At 38.6% G+C, this 14,145-nt stretch overlaps 1 protein-coding gene across 1 annotated transcript in view; it reads right to left on the bottom strand.

Annotated features, from left to right (window-relative positions):
- Positions 1-758: 758 nt before the first annotated feature.
- tfr1a (transferrin receptor 1a) overlaps positions 759-14,145 on the bottom strand; it is a gene marked incomplete at its 5' end in the record, with an annotated part of 15,469 nt that continues 2,082 nt past the window's right edge. Inside the window, 17 exon segments of the mRNA XM_014013832.1 lie at positions 759-2,584; positions 2,717-2,875; positions 4,514-4,741; positions 4,822-4,915; positions 5,022-5,083; positions 5,171-5,238; positions 5,453-5,516; positions 5,599-5,684; positions 5,938-6,057; positions 6,134-6,285; positions 6,363-6,502; positions 8,431-8,526; positions 8,626-8,748; positions 8,821-9,046; positions 9,125-9,308; positions 9,440-9,677; positions 12,126-12,175. Of these exon segments, the coding sequence (XP_013869286.1) occupies positions 2,342-2,584; positions 2,717-2,875; positions 4,514-4,741; positions 4,822-4,915; positions 5,022-5,083; positions 5,171-5,238; positions 5,453-5,516; positions 5,599-5,684; positions 5,938-6,057; positions 6,134-6,285; positions 6,363-6,502; positions 8,431-8,526; positions 8,626-8,748; positions 8,821-9,046; positions 9,125-9,308; positions 9,440-9,677; positions 12,126-12,158 (2,316 nt within the window). The 3' untranslated portion in view covers positions 759-2,341.

Raw genomic sequence — 14,145 nt, 5'->3', positions numbered from 1 at the left:
GTGTGTGTGTGTGTGTGTGTGTGTGTGTAATTTATTACAAATACCTTCATTTCTGGACATTTATGGTTTGATTTCTTTGTATGTATGGATCACTTGGGTTGTTACCGACATCTGGTGAAAATTTCATGTCATTAGCACCTCTAGTAATATATTTACTGAGAAAAATGGTGACGTGTTCAATACTTGTTTTACCTGCTGTATAACCTGTAATACAGAGCTGTAGAGTAAGTAATGTTTTTGAGGATTTTTTATTTTATTTTACAAAGTATTTTTTTATGGAGAACCGGAAACTTTTTATCCTTATACTGTACTTTTATTTTTGTTACGTACAAAACATACTTTTATTTTGAAATGAACACCTAGTTAAATGTTACGAATATTAAAATATATGAATTTAAATATGACTGAACTCAAATGAGCTGTTTATACTCTAGAAAATGAAGTTGAGTTTTCTGAATCAAGTTTTGTCAACTGGTTCCACTAAACAGAGGAAATATAAAGCAGTTTGCATATTTTCTTTAAAATTAAATGTAAGTTTCTCGACTTAGTTTGGTTAATTCAACAGTATTTCATAGAGTGGGTATAAAAGTATTTTTACTTTCCTGATTATTGTGAGCAGTAACTTATGATTTAAGTACTTTCATTATCAGTGTAATACTGTATATTCTTAGCAGAGTCAAGTATTTTTACTTATTTTAAGTACTTTATTCACATCTGCTGTAATATATATCACTTAAAAGAAAATGATTACACCAAAGTTAAGATGTAACTTTTATTCTAACAAAAAGTTCAGATTAAAACAACAAAAGAGTAAAAGAAAAAAAAAGCATTTTCACAATTTTTAAACCTTTGTCAATTCAATAAACTTGAGTTAATTTCATTTCTTTCAGAATAATTACATCACTTTTATAAACTAAAAATGTGAACTGACATGTTTTAAAATTAAACCAATTAGTTTAATTTCTTTAATAATCTCATCTCAAAAGTTGTAACAGAAGTTTTACAACAGTAACAGTAAAAAGAAACCCCAAACATAAAAACCAGTCAATTTTTCAACTTCCCAAACCTCGTTAAGAGTTAAACTTAAGAATCTCAGCTTTAAAATAAAGTCAAAGCAAAAAGGCACCAGGAAATCTGAGAAAAAAAAAAAAAAAAAAGATAAAGAAGCAGAAGCCTGAATCAGAAATGATAAACTACAATAAACCAGACGAGATGGTTTCTGATGCTGGACCACAGCTGTTCTCACACTGGTCCCACGTTTTCATTCTTTTCTTTCAGACAAAGAGAGACAGGAGAAGAGAGAGGATTGTGTGTTTGATGGACTGTATGTACACATTATGGGAAACACTGTCCCCGATAAGAAAATAACCCATCCACTCCTACAGTGAAATATGGAGGGCACTGCCTCCGATACGGACACACACTGGTAGGCAAAAACTACCTTCTTTTCTTCTGCATTATGGAAAACACTGCTCCCGATAATGCCGTCACAATGAGAAGTGTACATGTGTCTGAGGGCCGGTCCTAACACCCCCCCCCCGAGGACCCCCGGCGTCAGCGCAGGCCGTCGTCCACATGTACACCTCTTCAAGCAGATGCTGCTTTTGTCACTTCGACAGTATAACTGTCATAATTATGGAAGGCACTGCTCCCGATAATTATACAACATTAAAAAAATCTATTTATAGTGAACCCTGCCACTGATAAATTAAAAACAATAAATAAAAACAGGATTTTTGTTTCAGTGCCACACGTTTGAGACCTAACCCTCGGATTAGCTCCAAACCCTTTGAGGTGAATGATTCTGATTGCATATAAAAAAACAGGACGTTCTCTTTGAAGTCTGCTGCTGCCGCGGCAGCGACGTCGCTCTCAAGTATTTGGCCAATTCAGCACCTTCTGAACATAAGACATGCCCAAAATAAATCCAGCACTGTAAGGGTTAATAGTTACCAACATGAAGCTGCTCAGACTTTATTATTAGGGTTCAGCAGAGGAGACACAGCCGCCGTGCAGAGCTGATTTATTGCCTTTTTGTGTTTTGGTTATCTGAGCCGGCACACAGCTTCACTAATGTCATGAGGAAATGTTTAAATTAACACTAGTTTAAGTAGTACTGTCACATAATATGCATATTCAAAGGTAGCACCAAAGACTGATACAATCAAGTGTCTCATGTTTCAGGTTTTAGTCCTTTGGTGAGATCATTTTAGACCTGAGAGAATCTCAGTGAGAACTGAACACAGGTGTGGGATGGACGTATTAATGTGGGAAAACTGGGTTTAATTTGTTGGTTTTGAGGACGGTCGACCCGTGAACGAGGAGAGGAGGGAGCTTTTTTTTAAATTTCGTTATCCAGAGCCCAGATGTCCCCTGCTAACGAGTTGGCGCAGCCCTGAATGGTCCACGTTGCCAGGGCAAACTGGTTGAGGAACAGGCTGCCGTTGGCGTCGGGGTTGTCGGTCTTCAGAGCGTCCAGGTGGCTGGTGAGAGCTCTGAGGGTGTGGGAGCCTGTGCCCAGCAGGATGTGGCGGAAAGGCGTCTCTCTGGGAGAGATGTAGGGCGACAGGAAGTTCTTCTCCACCTGTTTATCACCAAACAGATACTTCGCTTTAGTTAAAATCATTTTAAACACTAATTTGATGAAAAACAATCAAGTCTTCATCTTTTGTAAGAACTAATAATTCTCCTGTGTGGAATGAGTCGGAGCTCTTACCGTCATGATGCGGTCGTTGATGATGCGACACATCTCCACGTCCTCCAGGTCGCTGTTCTGGATGTCCTTGGCCAGGTTGCGGGAGGCGCGGCTGTAGGAACCTGAGGCCTGGATCAGCCACTGAACTGTCAGCGCCTTGGGCAACAGCTTGGGCTGCATCTGGACCAACACACACCAGAGCTCTGTTAGAGCCTTTACAAGACACTGGTGACAGTCAGTTAAATCACACCGTATTGTATGGGTTCAACCTTGTGCCAGCAGGAATTGAACTTGAATTGGTCAGACTGAATCTGTATGTGCGTAATTTGAAAACTGAAAATGAATTTTACTAAACTGAAACAGAATTTAAAGTTTTGTATCTGAATTAATTTGCTTTGAAACTGTATTTTGGTTTATTAAAAATTCAGTTTGACTACTTTCACTTTCTGTTCCAAAATACAGGTTTTTGTGTCACACATCCACAGATTTATGTTTCACTTTGCTGAAGTTTCCTTCTGTAATGTAAAATTACATCACATCATGGATCACATATTGATCAGATGCTGCTGCTGATTGATCCATGACGGGATGTAAATGTAACATTTTCTATAGGTAAAATTAATCACTGCAATAAAACAACTGTCTGTTTTTGTCACTTTTACTGTGGATTGCATCAACTGTTACATTACAGAAGGGAAACTCATTCAAATTCAAAACTTTAAATTCAGTTTCAATATAGTGACATTTATTTTCAAACCAGTGCATTCAATTTCAAATTATGCACATTCAGATTCAATTCCTGCTGGTACAAAATTTATCCCATACAAAATAAAAAACAAATAAAAAAATAAAAACCTAGAGAATTTGCATTTCCTGTGAAAATGCAGTATTAATGTTTAATGCTTAAAGATTAATGCTGAATAGCTAAAAACACTTAAATTATCCTAAAAACGTTTAAAAGTAGCAGAAATTAACACACAGAAAGAGAAAGAGAAAGTTTGCTGAATTAAACAGAAAAAAATGAAAGAAGCACCAACAGTTGAAATTAGTGTAACAATAGTGGAAAAGGTTAAAATGATAGCTAAAAAGGCAGAAAAAATAAAATAAAATAGGCAAAAAAGCCAAAGGAAGCTGAAATTAGCACAACAAAGTAAAACAAAGCAGAACTAGAACAAAAGGTAAAAAGTATCGTACAGATTTTTGAACATAAAAGGGTTTTAAGGATGTTGAAATAGGGTTGGGCAAAATTGGCAAAAAAAAAAATCACGATTAATTGTGGTATTTAGCCGATAATTAATTTGACGATTAATCTCTTGGAGTCCCTGGATATCCTTATGTCCTGGTCACATGATCAATTTAGTGGGAAAGATAAAAATTGTTCCAAATTGTGTCAAAATTAGACTTCAGGCTGTACGTCAAATTTTAAATTGTGTTGATAGATAAATAAATTACAGAACGTTTTTTTTTAATGTTCATCATATTTGAAGCAGAGAGGAGCACCGAGCAGCAGATTAATGCCTGGTGCATTAATCGTATTAATCGTCAAGTGCCAAAAAATAATCGATTAATGTTTTTCTGATGATTAATTGCACACGATACGATTATGCACAACCCTATGTTGAAAACAGCTTCATTCATTTTCAATGAGAAAAACATGACAGAAAACTAAACCTCTCAAAAAGTATAAATTGCTGAAACACTAAAAGTCATAGTCAGGTTGTCCTGAAGGAGCTGAACAAATACGTGCTGAAAAACATACGGAAGACAAAATGATCTTGAATACTTTATAAAAACTCAAATAAACAGCTCTTAACTCACCCTTTGAACCTGCTTCACTTTGGCATTGATCTTCACCACATTGGAACGTATGATGTCGTTGTATTTCATCAGGTCCATCTGCAGCAGGTGATCGTGGACCAGCCTCAGAGCTATGTGACCTGCAAAGCGGCCCGCCGTCTCAGCCAGCTGAGGAACCTGGGTGGATGTGGCAGCGTTCAGTTTCTCCTGGGTGTCCAGCATCGTGCCGAGGTACTGGTAGTCTTGAGCCTGGAAACAGGGAGAGATGCATTAATTACCCAGATGCTGACTCACATGAAGTTCACTTCTAGTGAGGAGGAGAGCCTTACTGAGTTGCCAGGTGTGAACCTGAATGAAAGTGAAGGAATGCCAGAAAAGGCCAGGAAAGGATACGCAGCATTATCCAGCTGCATCGACTCCAGACTTTAGGAATAAAAAGATAAACAAGGGAACATTTAAAATAAGCCTGAACATTTAAGAGTCAAATGCTTTTTAAATGAAAAACATTGATATTTATTTGTAAACATACATATTTGTCTCCCAGTCACTTTTTGCAAACTGATTAGAGAGCGATATGCCCATGTTTGTCACCTACAAACACAAACATTTTACACACAATCATTATAATAACCTGACATAACAAAAGAGAAAAACACAACAGAACTGCTAAAGATTTACCTCACTGAGTGTGTTTTTAATCAGGGTGTACAACAAGGGGCTGGCTGCTACTTTAAATCCATTACGACCTAAAAATAAAAAGAGTTTATTCATTAATTTGACCCAGAAAATTTTAAAGCAGCTCAGGTGTTCTCCCAATATTTAAAATCTAATCTATAATTATGTAATTACAAAGTGACAGGATGTTCCCATCATAATTTAGTAGGTTTTTGTTCTATATAATTGTTAAAAATGAAATGAATACATTTCTAAATCAATAAAATAATAATAAATAATGAGTACCTGTTACGATGCCGTCCAGGTTAATGTAAGTGAAGGCTTTCATGCTCAGGGAAGAGAAATATCCCTACAAATGAAAACAAAAATGTGAGGGTGTAAACATCATTTCAGATGTTTTATTGCTGCTTTGTAAAGCGTTGCATTCTCACCTCCAGCCACTCGGTGGCGCCAACACTCCCGTACGCTCCAGCACTCCAGCTAGCAAACACAATGCTCCTCCGTGGTTTGAACCCATCTGTTGAGCAGGAAAAACTGAACTTTGTGCTCCTCTTTTCTATCTTCAGAGCTCACACTGAGTTGATTTTATCTGATAAAACCCTGCAGGTATTCCTATGTGTAACATCTGTGTAAATATTAAATATCTCATGTTACAATGTGGACATTTTTTTTATTTTGTGGGTGCTGAATAATCTCTAAATTACAGTAGTGTGATTCATTGTGAGATGTGCAACGTTTCTTTTTAATTGTTTTGTGAATTCACCACTCACCGTTCTTCACCATGTCTGAGATGGAGCGGGCCAGCTCAACCAGGACACTGGTGCCGACAGTTGACGAAGCAAAGCCCGGACCCCACGAGTCCCTCTGGGCACCAAGAACCACGTACCGGTCTGAGCACAGTGAGAGGTCATTATTCACGCTGTACTCGACACTCTGAATCGTCACTCTGATTTAGTTTGATCTCACCTGCATCCACAAAGCCTTTGATGACCCCGAACACATTATTGATCTTCTTCTCGGTCAGAATGTTGTTGACCTCCACGGTCATCGTGTCGTTCTCGTTGCCCAGTTTGTTGTAGGCTCCCCATCCTTCTGGCAGATTCTGACCTCCCAGCTTACTGTGGGATTCAAACCGACGACGTTAACGCTGACCAGCCGAGACAAATCCTCGAAGGTCAAAGAGACTCAACGTTACCTCAGGATTCTCTCGGCCATGCCTCGAGTGATGGTCTGAGCCAGGATCTTTGGCAGGCCTGAAGATTCCATTGGAGGAAACTGGGTGTGGTTGAAGGAAGGGAAGCCTGGGGTGTAGGGATCCCCTGAGCCCAAATGGACCTGTAGGAGACCAACAGAACCAGTAATTACAGCAGGCTCCACTGGAATAAACACTGAGATTTTTAGGATCTACCATGCAGTAGATTACATTTATTTTTGTAAATAAGACAAAACTAAACTTGCATCTATTGACATTTATTATGGATAATAACTAAAGTCAAGTTTCTAAATCAATTATTTAAATGTAAAATGTAGTTTATAAACTCAACTATCATTAGGAGTCTGTCAATGATCCAGCAGAGGGCGCTCTAACATGGCTGATTTTATATATCGTCCTTTTATGTTACTAAGAGACCACAACATAGATTTTAAAACAGCAAGGATTTATAAATTTATAGATTATAAAAGATTTAATCTTTTCTGCGCTTTTATGGAATCCACAAAAGTGAGAAGTTAAAAACTTTAGCTTTTTGTTTTGTTAGTTATGTTTCCTTAAACTGCAAGCTGTTAATGTGACTAATGCATTAATATGAAAAAGTTAGGGGAGACCAAATTTGTTTGCAGATTAGATTATACTGAACTCATTTAGGGCTGCCACGATTAATCGATTAATCGACGACTAATCGATTATTAAAATAATCGAAGACTAATTTAATAATCGATTAATCGTTTTCTTTTTTTTTTTTTGTTCTTTACTTTGTTTTTCTCTCCAAACTGCTTTGACACCTTCCACTGCCACATCTGCCTTTCTGTCCTTGACACACATGCACAGTAGTGGTAACTGGGGTAGGCCGTGGACGTCACAAGACATTATACAGACAGGCTCTGGTATCATGGCTACCTGACAACAGAGCTCAAAGTGTGGGATCATTTTAAGAAAATGAAAGAGAAACCTGTGTAATATCTGCAGAGCAGAACTTGTCTTCCACAGCAGTTATTTTTAGTTAGCATATAGCTAAAATCTAGCGATGGTTATATAATAGCAGCTGCATTCTGACGTGATAAGCTCTATGTTTTATTTCAATTAAAGTATGATCTGATTAGTCGACTAATCGAATAAACAATCGGTGATTAATCGATTATTAAAATAATCGTTTGTGGCAGCCCTAAACTCATTTAAACTTAAAAAACAGACTTAAAGGGATCCTTGATTAGTTGTAACATTAGACTTTATTTGATAAACATTTATTTTAACTGTAAAATAAAGACTGTAAAAATACTGTAGGATGTTCAGTTTTGTACATTTTTAAAAATATATTTTAACACGGACGGAGCCATTTTATTTACATGCAAAGCATTCTGGGTAAATGATGATGTGGGTAGTAGGTCATCGGTGCGAGGTCGCTAGCGAGCTATATCCACCCTGAAGGTTAATCTTGGACAATATCTGATGATCGACTCTTTTAAATGAAACCAGAGAGAGTTGACAGAGAGGAGAAGGTAGAAATGACTCAGCCTGGAACTGAAAATATGGATGGAGGACAACAGAGCTGCTTCATGGAAGAAGAACCTCAGCTTAGCCTGTTAGCCTTCGCGCTAGCGCTATTTTAACTTATATGTTTTAGCTCGGTGCTAGCGCGACAATCAAGCTAAACTGTTGTCCTCCATCCATATTTTCAGTTCCAGGCTGAGTCATTTCTACCTTCTCCTCTCTGTCAACGCTCTCTGGTTTCATTTAAAAGAGTCGATCATCAGATATTGTCCAAGATTAACCTTCAGGGTGGATATAGCTCGCTAGCAGCCTCGCACTGATGCCCTACTACCCACGTCATCATTTACCCAGAATGCTTTGCGTGTAAATAAAATGGCCCCGTCCGTGTAATATATTTTTAAACTTTTAGTTTAAAATTTTAAAAACTAAACATCCTACAGTATTTTTACAGTCTGTATTTTACAGTTAAAATATATGTTTGTTAAATAAAGTCTAATGTTACAACTAATCAGGGATCCCTTTAAATGAATCTTTTTACTAGATCTGCTTCACTCACGTGTCCATAAAGCTCAATGTCTTCTCCCAAAGAGTAATCCGAGGCGTCAGGGTAAATTAGCACAGCAGAGGCGTTCATTTTGGCAGCATTGGCGACCTGCAATCATAAAGTGGGAAAAAAAATATTAACATATTGAACATTACAACCATTTTTTCTGTCAGATAACAAAATAAACAGGATTTAAAAGCCACCCACCTTCTCAGCAAAGCTGATCTTTCCGGCTCTGACCAGCATGACTCGGCCGTTCATGTTAATGTTCTTGTCCCGCAGCAGCCTGAAATCCCCCTCCTGCCCGTAAGAAGCGTACAGCACTGCACCCTGGACACACAACAACAGATTTATTATAGAGTTCATTCCAGTTGATCCAGTTGTCTCTGTTACTGAACTAACCTTCACTGATCCGATGCCGCTGTAGGACAGGAATCCCCTGAGACGTTCCTCTGTCTCATCCTTGTAAACAATCTTGTTAAATCCGGAAGACGGGGGGTCCTGAACCCTAATAAAGTGCTCATCAGTCCAGCTTTTCATGCCGTATTCCTTAAACCTCTGGAACACTTTGTCCCCGAGTTGCTCATCTTGAGGAGAACCGGCCTGGTGGCTGCTTTTGGAAAACTCTCTGGAACAGAAGAAGGACCGACAGTTTTACACCTGCAGAGTAAAGACTGACACGAGAAGCAGGAGGCCATCCAATCACCTGAAGGCACTGTCTAATTTAGAGGCTGTTAGTTTTTGGGAGAGGAGCTTTTTGACGTCGTCCCAGTCCATCAGAGGAGCAGCGCCCGTCTCACGGAAAGCGGCGTCTTCAAACGTACGAACGGTGGGCGAGCAGACAGGAGCCACGGCTCTTTTTGGATACGCTGCGTAGCCAATCAGACACCCTGAAAGCATCGTTGGATTCAATTTAGAAACCGACACGGTTTCAGTTTTGCAACATTTATGATCCGAGACAACATCACAGACACAAATCTAGTTTTATTAAAAAGCAAGAACGTGTGTAGCAGCATCTTACCGATGATGAAGACGAGGAGAGCGGCGCCCGCCATGACGCAGAGGTTCTTCGGGGTGTGTTTAAAGTTTTGAGCAATGTAGGGTCTGCCGTTGGCGTTGTGGTTGAGGTGGTCTCCCACGCCGTTTCCTCCGACCTCCTCGTCCACGTCCGACGACAGCTTCATCTCCACCTGGCTGTTGTCTCCTTCCATGTTTTGGGTCAAATTAAATCGTGTGTAGGAGTGAGGCTCCCCGTTAAACTGTCAGAGACGCCAACAAAAGAGACAGTCTTAAATTTGTATGAAAAAAAAAACCTGAAGTTCCCCTCTGTTATTATCCATTGTTCTTGCTTCCTGTTTCACTATGACAAGGTGGCAGGGCTGTACGTTAACTTTTTTAGCTCATAGCGCCAGTGCTACAGAGGTTGCTGATCTTGTAGCACAGAACAAAAAGTTGTAGCACCAGCATAAAATGTCTGTTCTAATCTCTAAAACCAAAAGCCTGAATGGTGAATAATATAGTGAGTATTGTTGTGGGACAGGAGTCACCAACCTTTTTGAGACTGAGAGCTACTTCAGGGGACAAACACAAAGAGCTACTTGTTTGATTAAAAAAACAGATTTATACAGCTCAGATTCAAATATAAAAAATTTACATATATGTGAATATTTAATTACTATGTTACATCTTAATGGTAATGACTCCTCATGATAGTTATCAATAATGATTTACTATGATTAAGTTAATATTACTGTAAGTGATCAGCAGATTTATCTTAGTCCAGAGTTCTGTTTAAATCTCTTTTGAAGAACACAGAATCACTAAATGGATGAACAGCAGGGAACATGTTCATTTCCCCCCTGACAGTTCAGAAATCACCAACAGAGACCCTCTTTCATCGCGCTCACGTGTGATTTCAGAGAACAGGATGGAATTAAGAGGCCTGGAAAAACCTCAGCTGCTCTAAGTAAAGGTAGTAAAGTCTGCAGCAGGAGCTGCTGAATAACTCGACCCTTTGTTATGTTGCAGATCAAAATGTGTCCAAGAACATCTTTTTAGGGTTTTAAGTTTCAAAATAATCTGACTCTTTCTGACTGTATCTGCTGTTAGTGTCTGAGTCAATAAAGTTTGTTTTTATCTCCTCTGTACGTATAAAGAGTAAAGAAGCTTCATGCCTAAAAAAATAATAAAATAAAAAACACCCTTTTGTAACAGTTATTCAAAATACACATTTTTCTTTGTTCTAATTATACTAACTTTTAGAGATTCAAAATATCAGTTGTGTAATATAAAAACAAGCATAGAAAAACTTCCAATCACTATGAAAATAATGTTTTTCTACATTTTAACGCATCTAAAGGGTTAATGTTCCTGAGTGAAGTGGGGAGGAGGTGTGTCTACTTGTTTTTGCTGCCTGGTGGGGACAATTTTTGACTATTTCCCCGGTACAAACAGCCTGGTGAGGACCCACTGTTTCTTATGGGGACAAAAGCCCAGAACAGTCCTGGTCCACATCACGGGGTAAATAAAGTTTAGACTAGGTTTAGGGTCAGATGAGCTTTAGAAAATCCTGGTAAATGAATGCAAAGTCCCCATAAGGATAGAAGAACAACCGTGTGTGTGTGGGACAGTGAGGACACAGCAGAGAGCTGCGGGGAGGAAGTTCTGAGTTTTTAGCACGAGCTGCGGCTAAAGCAGCTTCGGCTGGTATTTTTTGAGAGTTTTTGTTAAAACACAGACGGTGCATTTAAGTTATTTTTGGGCGCTACGGTTAAAGTCTCAAAGTTCTTGATGAGTCTGTTGTTCGTCTTCTGAACCGAGTCAGGTACGGGTTTTCATTTAAAACAGTCCGAATCAAACATCTACATTACACATCGCTGGAATTTATTATATGCGGGAATTTAACGCATTACAAAAATTACGGACGGACGGACAGAAAAAAAAAAAAAAGCGGCTGTCGCACCAGTGCTACAAAGTCTTTTTCTTTTATAACACAGACAGTTTTTTTATAGCACGTGCCACATGTCGCACTGTACAGCCCTGGGTGGAGTTAAAATGAAAAAAGTGTCAGTTATGTGACCAAATGGGTAAAATTGGGTATTATCTTAAATATTAAGATGTCTTCTTCCACTTTTTGTATTTGTAGTAAATGTGTTGAAGGTGATGTTGAAGTAGGACTCAGTGAATAATTCTGGTATGTCTCCTTCCTGCTGCAGATGTTAAGGTCCATACCAGGATTTAGGTCCTTAGGTTATAGACGTTTAAATGTACTCTGACTCCTCTTCATTTCTCTGACAGGGACTCAAAAATTATTTACCATGCTCAGTTTTTAGCCGTTGTAGCATGGCTCTGTTTATGTACAGGTGTTCCTCTTCGTCATCACTTCCTGTTACTGCACAGGTGAATATCTCTACTGTTCATCTCAGCTGTGTGCTTTCTTTAATGAAATATCTTATTAATGTTATCTTTCCAGTAATGCATTTGTATTTATCACAACATCTTGATGCCACGGACACAGTACTTACTTTACAGTAAATGTTAATGGAGATGTATCTTCTGGATTGATTTCCATGATAATAAATAAATAATCTGGACTTGTTACATATTACCAGTAATCTCAGAGGTAATAACCTCTGGCTAAAGGAACAAAAACCATAATGCACAACTCGTGATTTGGGTATTTAGGTTCTTACACTCGCTGTACTTACAATTTTGGAAATGGTTGACCTTGCTTGGTCCATGGCTTCTTCTCAGGACTCTAAAAAAGAAAAATAAAGCAAAAATCATGAGACTAGACTTGAAAAAGCCACCAGTTAAACTGTACCCTCAAAGCTTTTTATTCTGAAGAGGTAAAATAAAACTGCATGTGGAGCATTAATTATAATTTTTCCATTTTCTTTCCAGTGTAACATGTTGGATTGTGGGAATAGCGTGGTCTCTACAGAAACACATCCCACCCCTTGTCAAAACATCTCCAGGTTTCCTGAAAGGCAGCCTTGTCTCCAAACACAACCACTCCAGTGTCCTGCACAGGTTTGCTGACGTGACCGCAGTCACCAGGCGAGAACAATCAGACTTCCCACGAGCCTCGGTGCACAAAGCACGCCAAACCAAGCAAGGTGTTTGCTTTACAAGAGAACAAGGGTGGAAATTTAAGTCCTCGTGATGTGTTCTTTTAAAACCACGATCCACAACAGGAGCAGTGAGAGCTCAGTGTGTGTCCGTCCACTCTGTGCACGTTAGCATCAATCAGCACAATCACTACCCTCAAAAATCTGATCCAAAACCAGAAAGGATGGTATGTTTCACATTTCTGACCACTATGTGACATGTTTTAACAAGTTGTAGTCATGTGCCAGCATTTAGCCTTTTCATGGCCTTCAGCTGCTAGTTTTTCTTTTGGCTAACATCTACAGCAATCAAGTCAAAACAAGCCCGCCTTATCAAATTTAAAACATCCTTTTGTTTTAGGAACTTTCACCCACGCAAAGGAGCAAAATGATACTAGAGACGCTGATAAAATAAGGTTACAAAAGTGATAATCTTCTAACACACAGAACTAAAGTTCTTTGGAAAATCTGCGTTTCTACAAAATTTCTTTCTGTTTCATTTAGGTTTCTAAAAAGGGAAGTGAAAACCACTAAAGTTGCATCATGTATTTTACTCACCAAGTCATTTTACTAGACATCTTGTTCCTTCCACATTATTAAACTGTCTGTAACACAACAAAGAGAACTAAGGGAAGTGTATATTATGTAATTATGTCAATTATGACACGGATTGTTGGTGTTTTTTTTTAAAGAAAGCAGAAATTGCCAAACATGTCAGTAGACAAGATGATTTGACCAACTGCCATGGCCTTTTTAACCATCACTAACCTTCACAAAAAAATTAAATAAAAATAAATAAATAAAAACCCTCTCTGTATGAATGAACTATATGACCAGGGGACAAACTTGATGATGGCAACAACAGTTGAACTTCAAATCGAATATTTTAAAATATTGTTTTGTTGCCAATGACTTCAGCAAAACTAATACTTTAATTTAACTGACAGCTGTTAATTAAAAAGGGATTAAACCAAGCAAAAACATGCAGGTGTAATTATATTGTGTCAATGTGAAATCACTGATAGATCCTCAAATAGACACGGCGTAACAGGAGCTAAATCCACTGAATATAAACGCTTGAGTGTGCGCCAGTCAAATACATAAAAAGAGGATGCAGACGTGGTCTGGAAACACTTTGGTTATTTTTGGACCAATAAAAACACAGCTAACTTTAGAACAAAAGTCGGCGGAGGACAACCTAGACCTCCCAGACCTGCAGGGGATCAGAGAGACAATGCAACCCTACAGAGATGTTGTACAATTGTTACAGGATCATAATTAGAACAAACGAGAGCCCCTGCAGTTTGTGGTCTTCAGAAAGTGGCAGAGGAAGGATTAGTTAAAACGGCAACTAACAGGCAGTGGGCAGAGACATTTCTATAATCTTACATACCAAGCGTACCAGACTTTAGCAGAACTAATTCTTTAATCAGATTAACAACTGCTCTTTTAGATGTAAAACTCTGAGTTTAAAAAACCCTGAGAATAAGAGAAAAACGCAAATACTGAGAAAATAACCCAAATACACGTCAAGAGGCGCTGCTTTCATTCATCCAAGACGTCTTGGATGTGTGTGTGTGTGTGTACGTGTGTGTGTGTGTGTGTGTGTGTGTGTGTG

Source organism: Austrofundulus limnaeus, unplaced genomic scaffold, assembly GCF_001266775.1.
Source record: "Austrofundulus limnaeus strain Quisiro unplaced genomic scaffold, Austrofundulus_limnaeus-1.0 Scaffold106, whole genome shotgun sequence".
Classification (NCBI taxonomy): Eukaryota; Metazoa; Chordata; class Actinopteri; order Cyprinodontiformes; family Rivulidae; genus Austrofundulus; species Austrofundulus limnaeus.
Note: the sequence above shows the minus strand (reverse complement) of the source record. Positions and strands in the feature narration are given on the sequence as shown.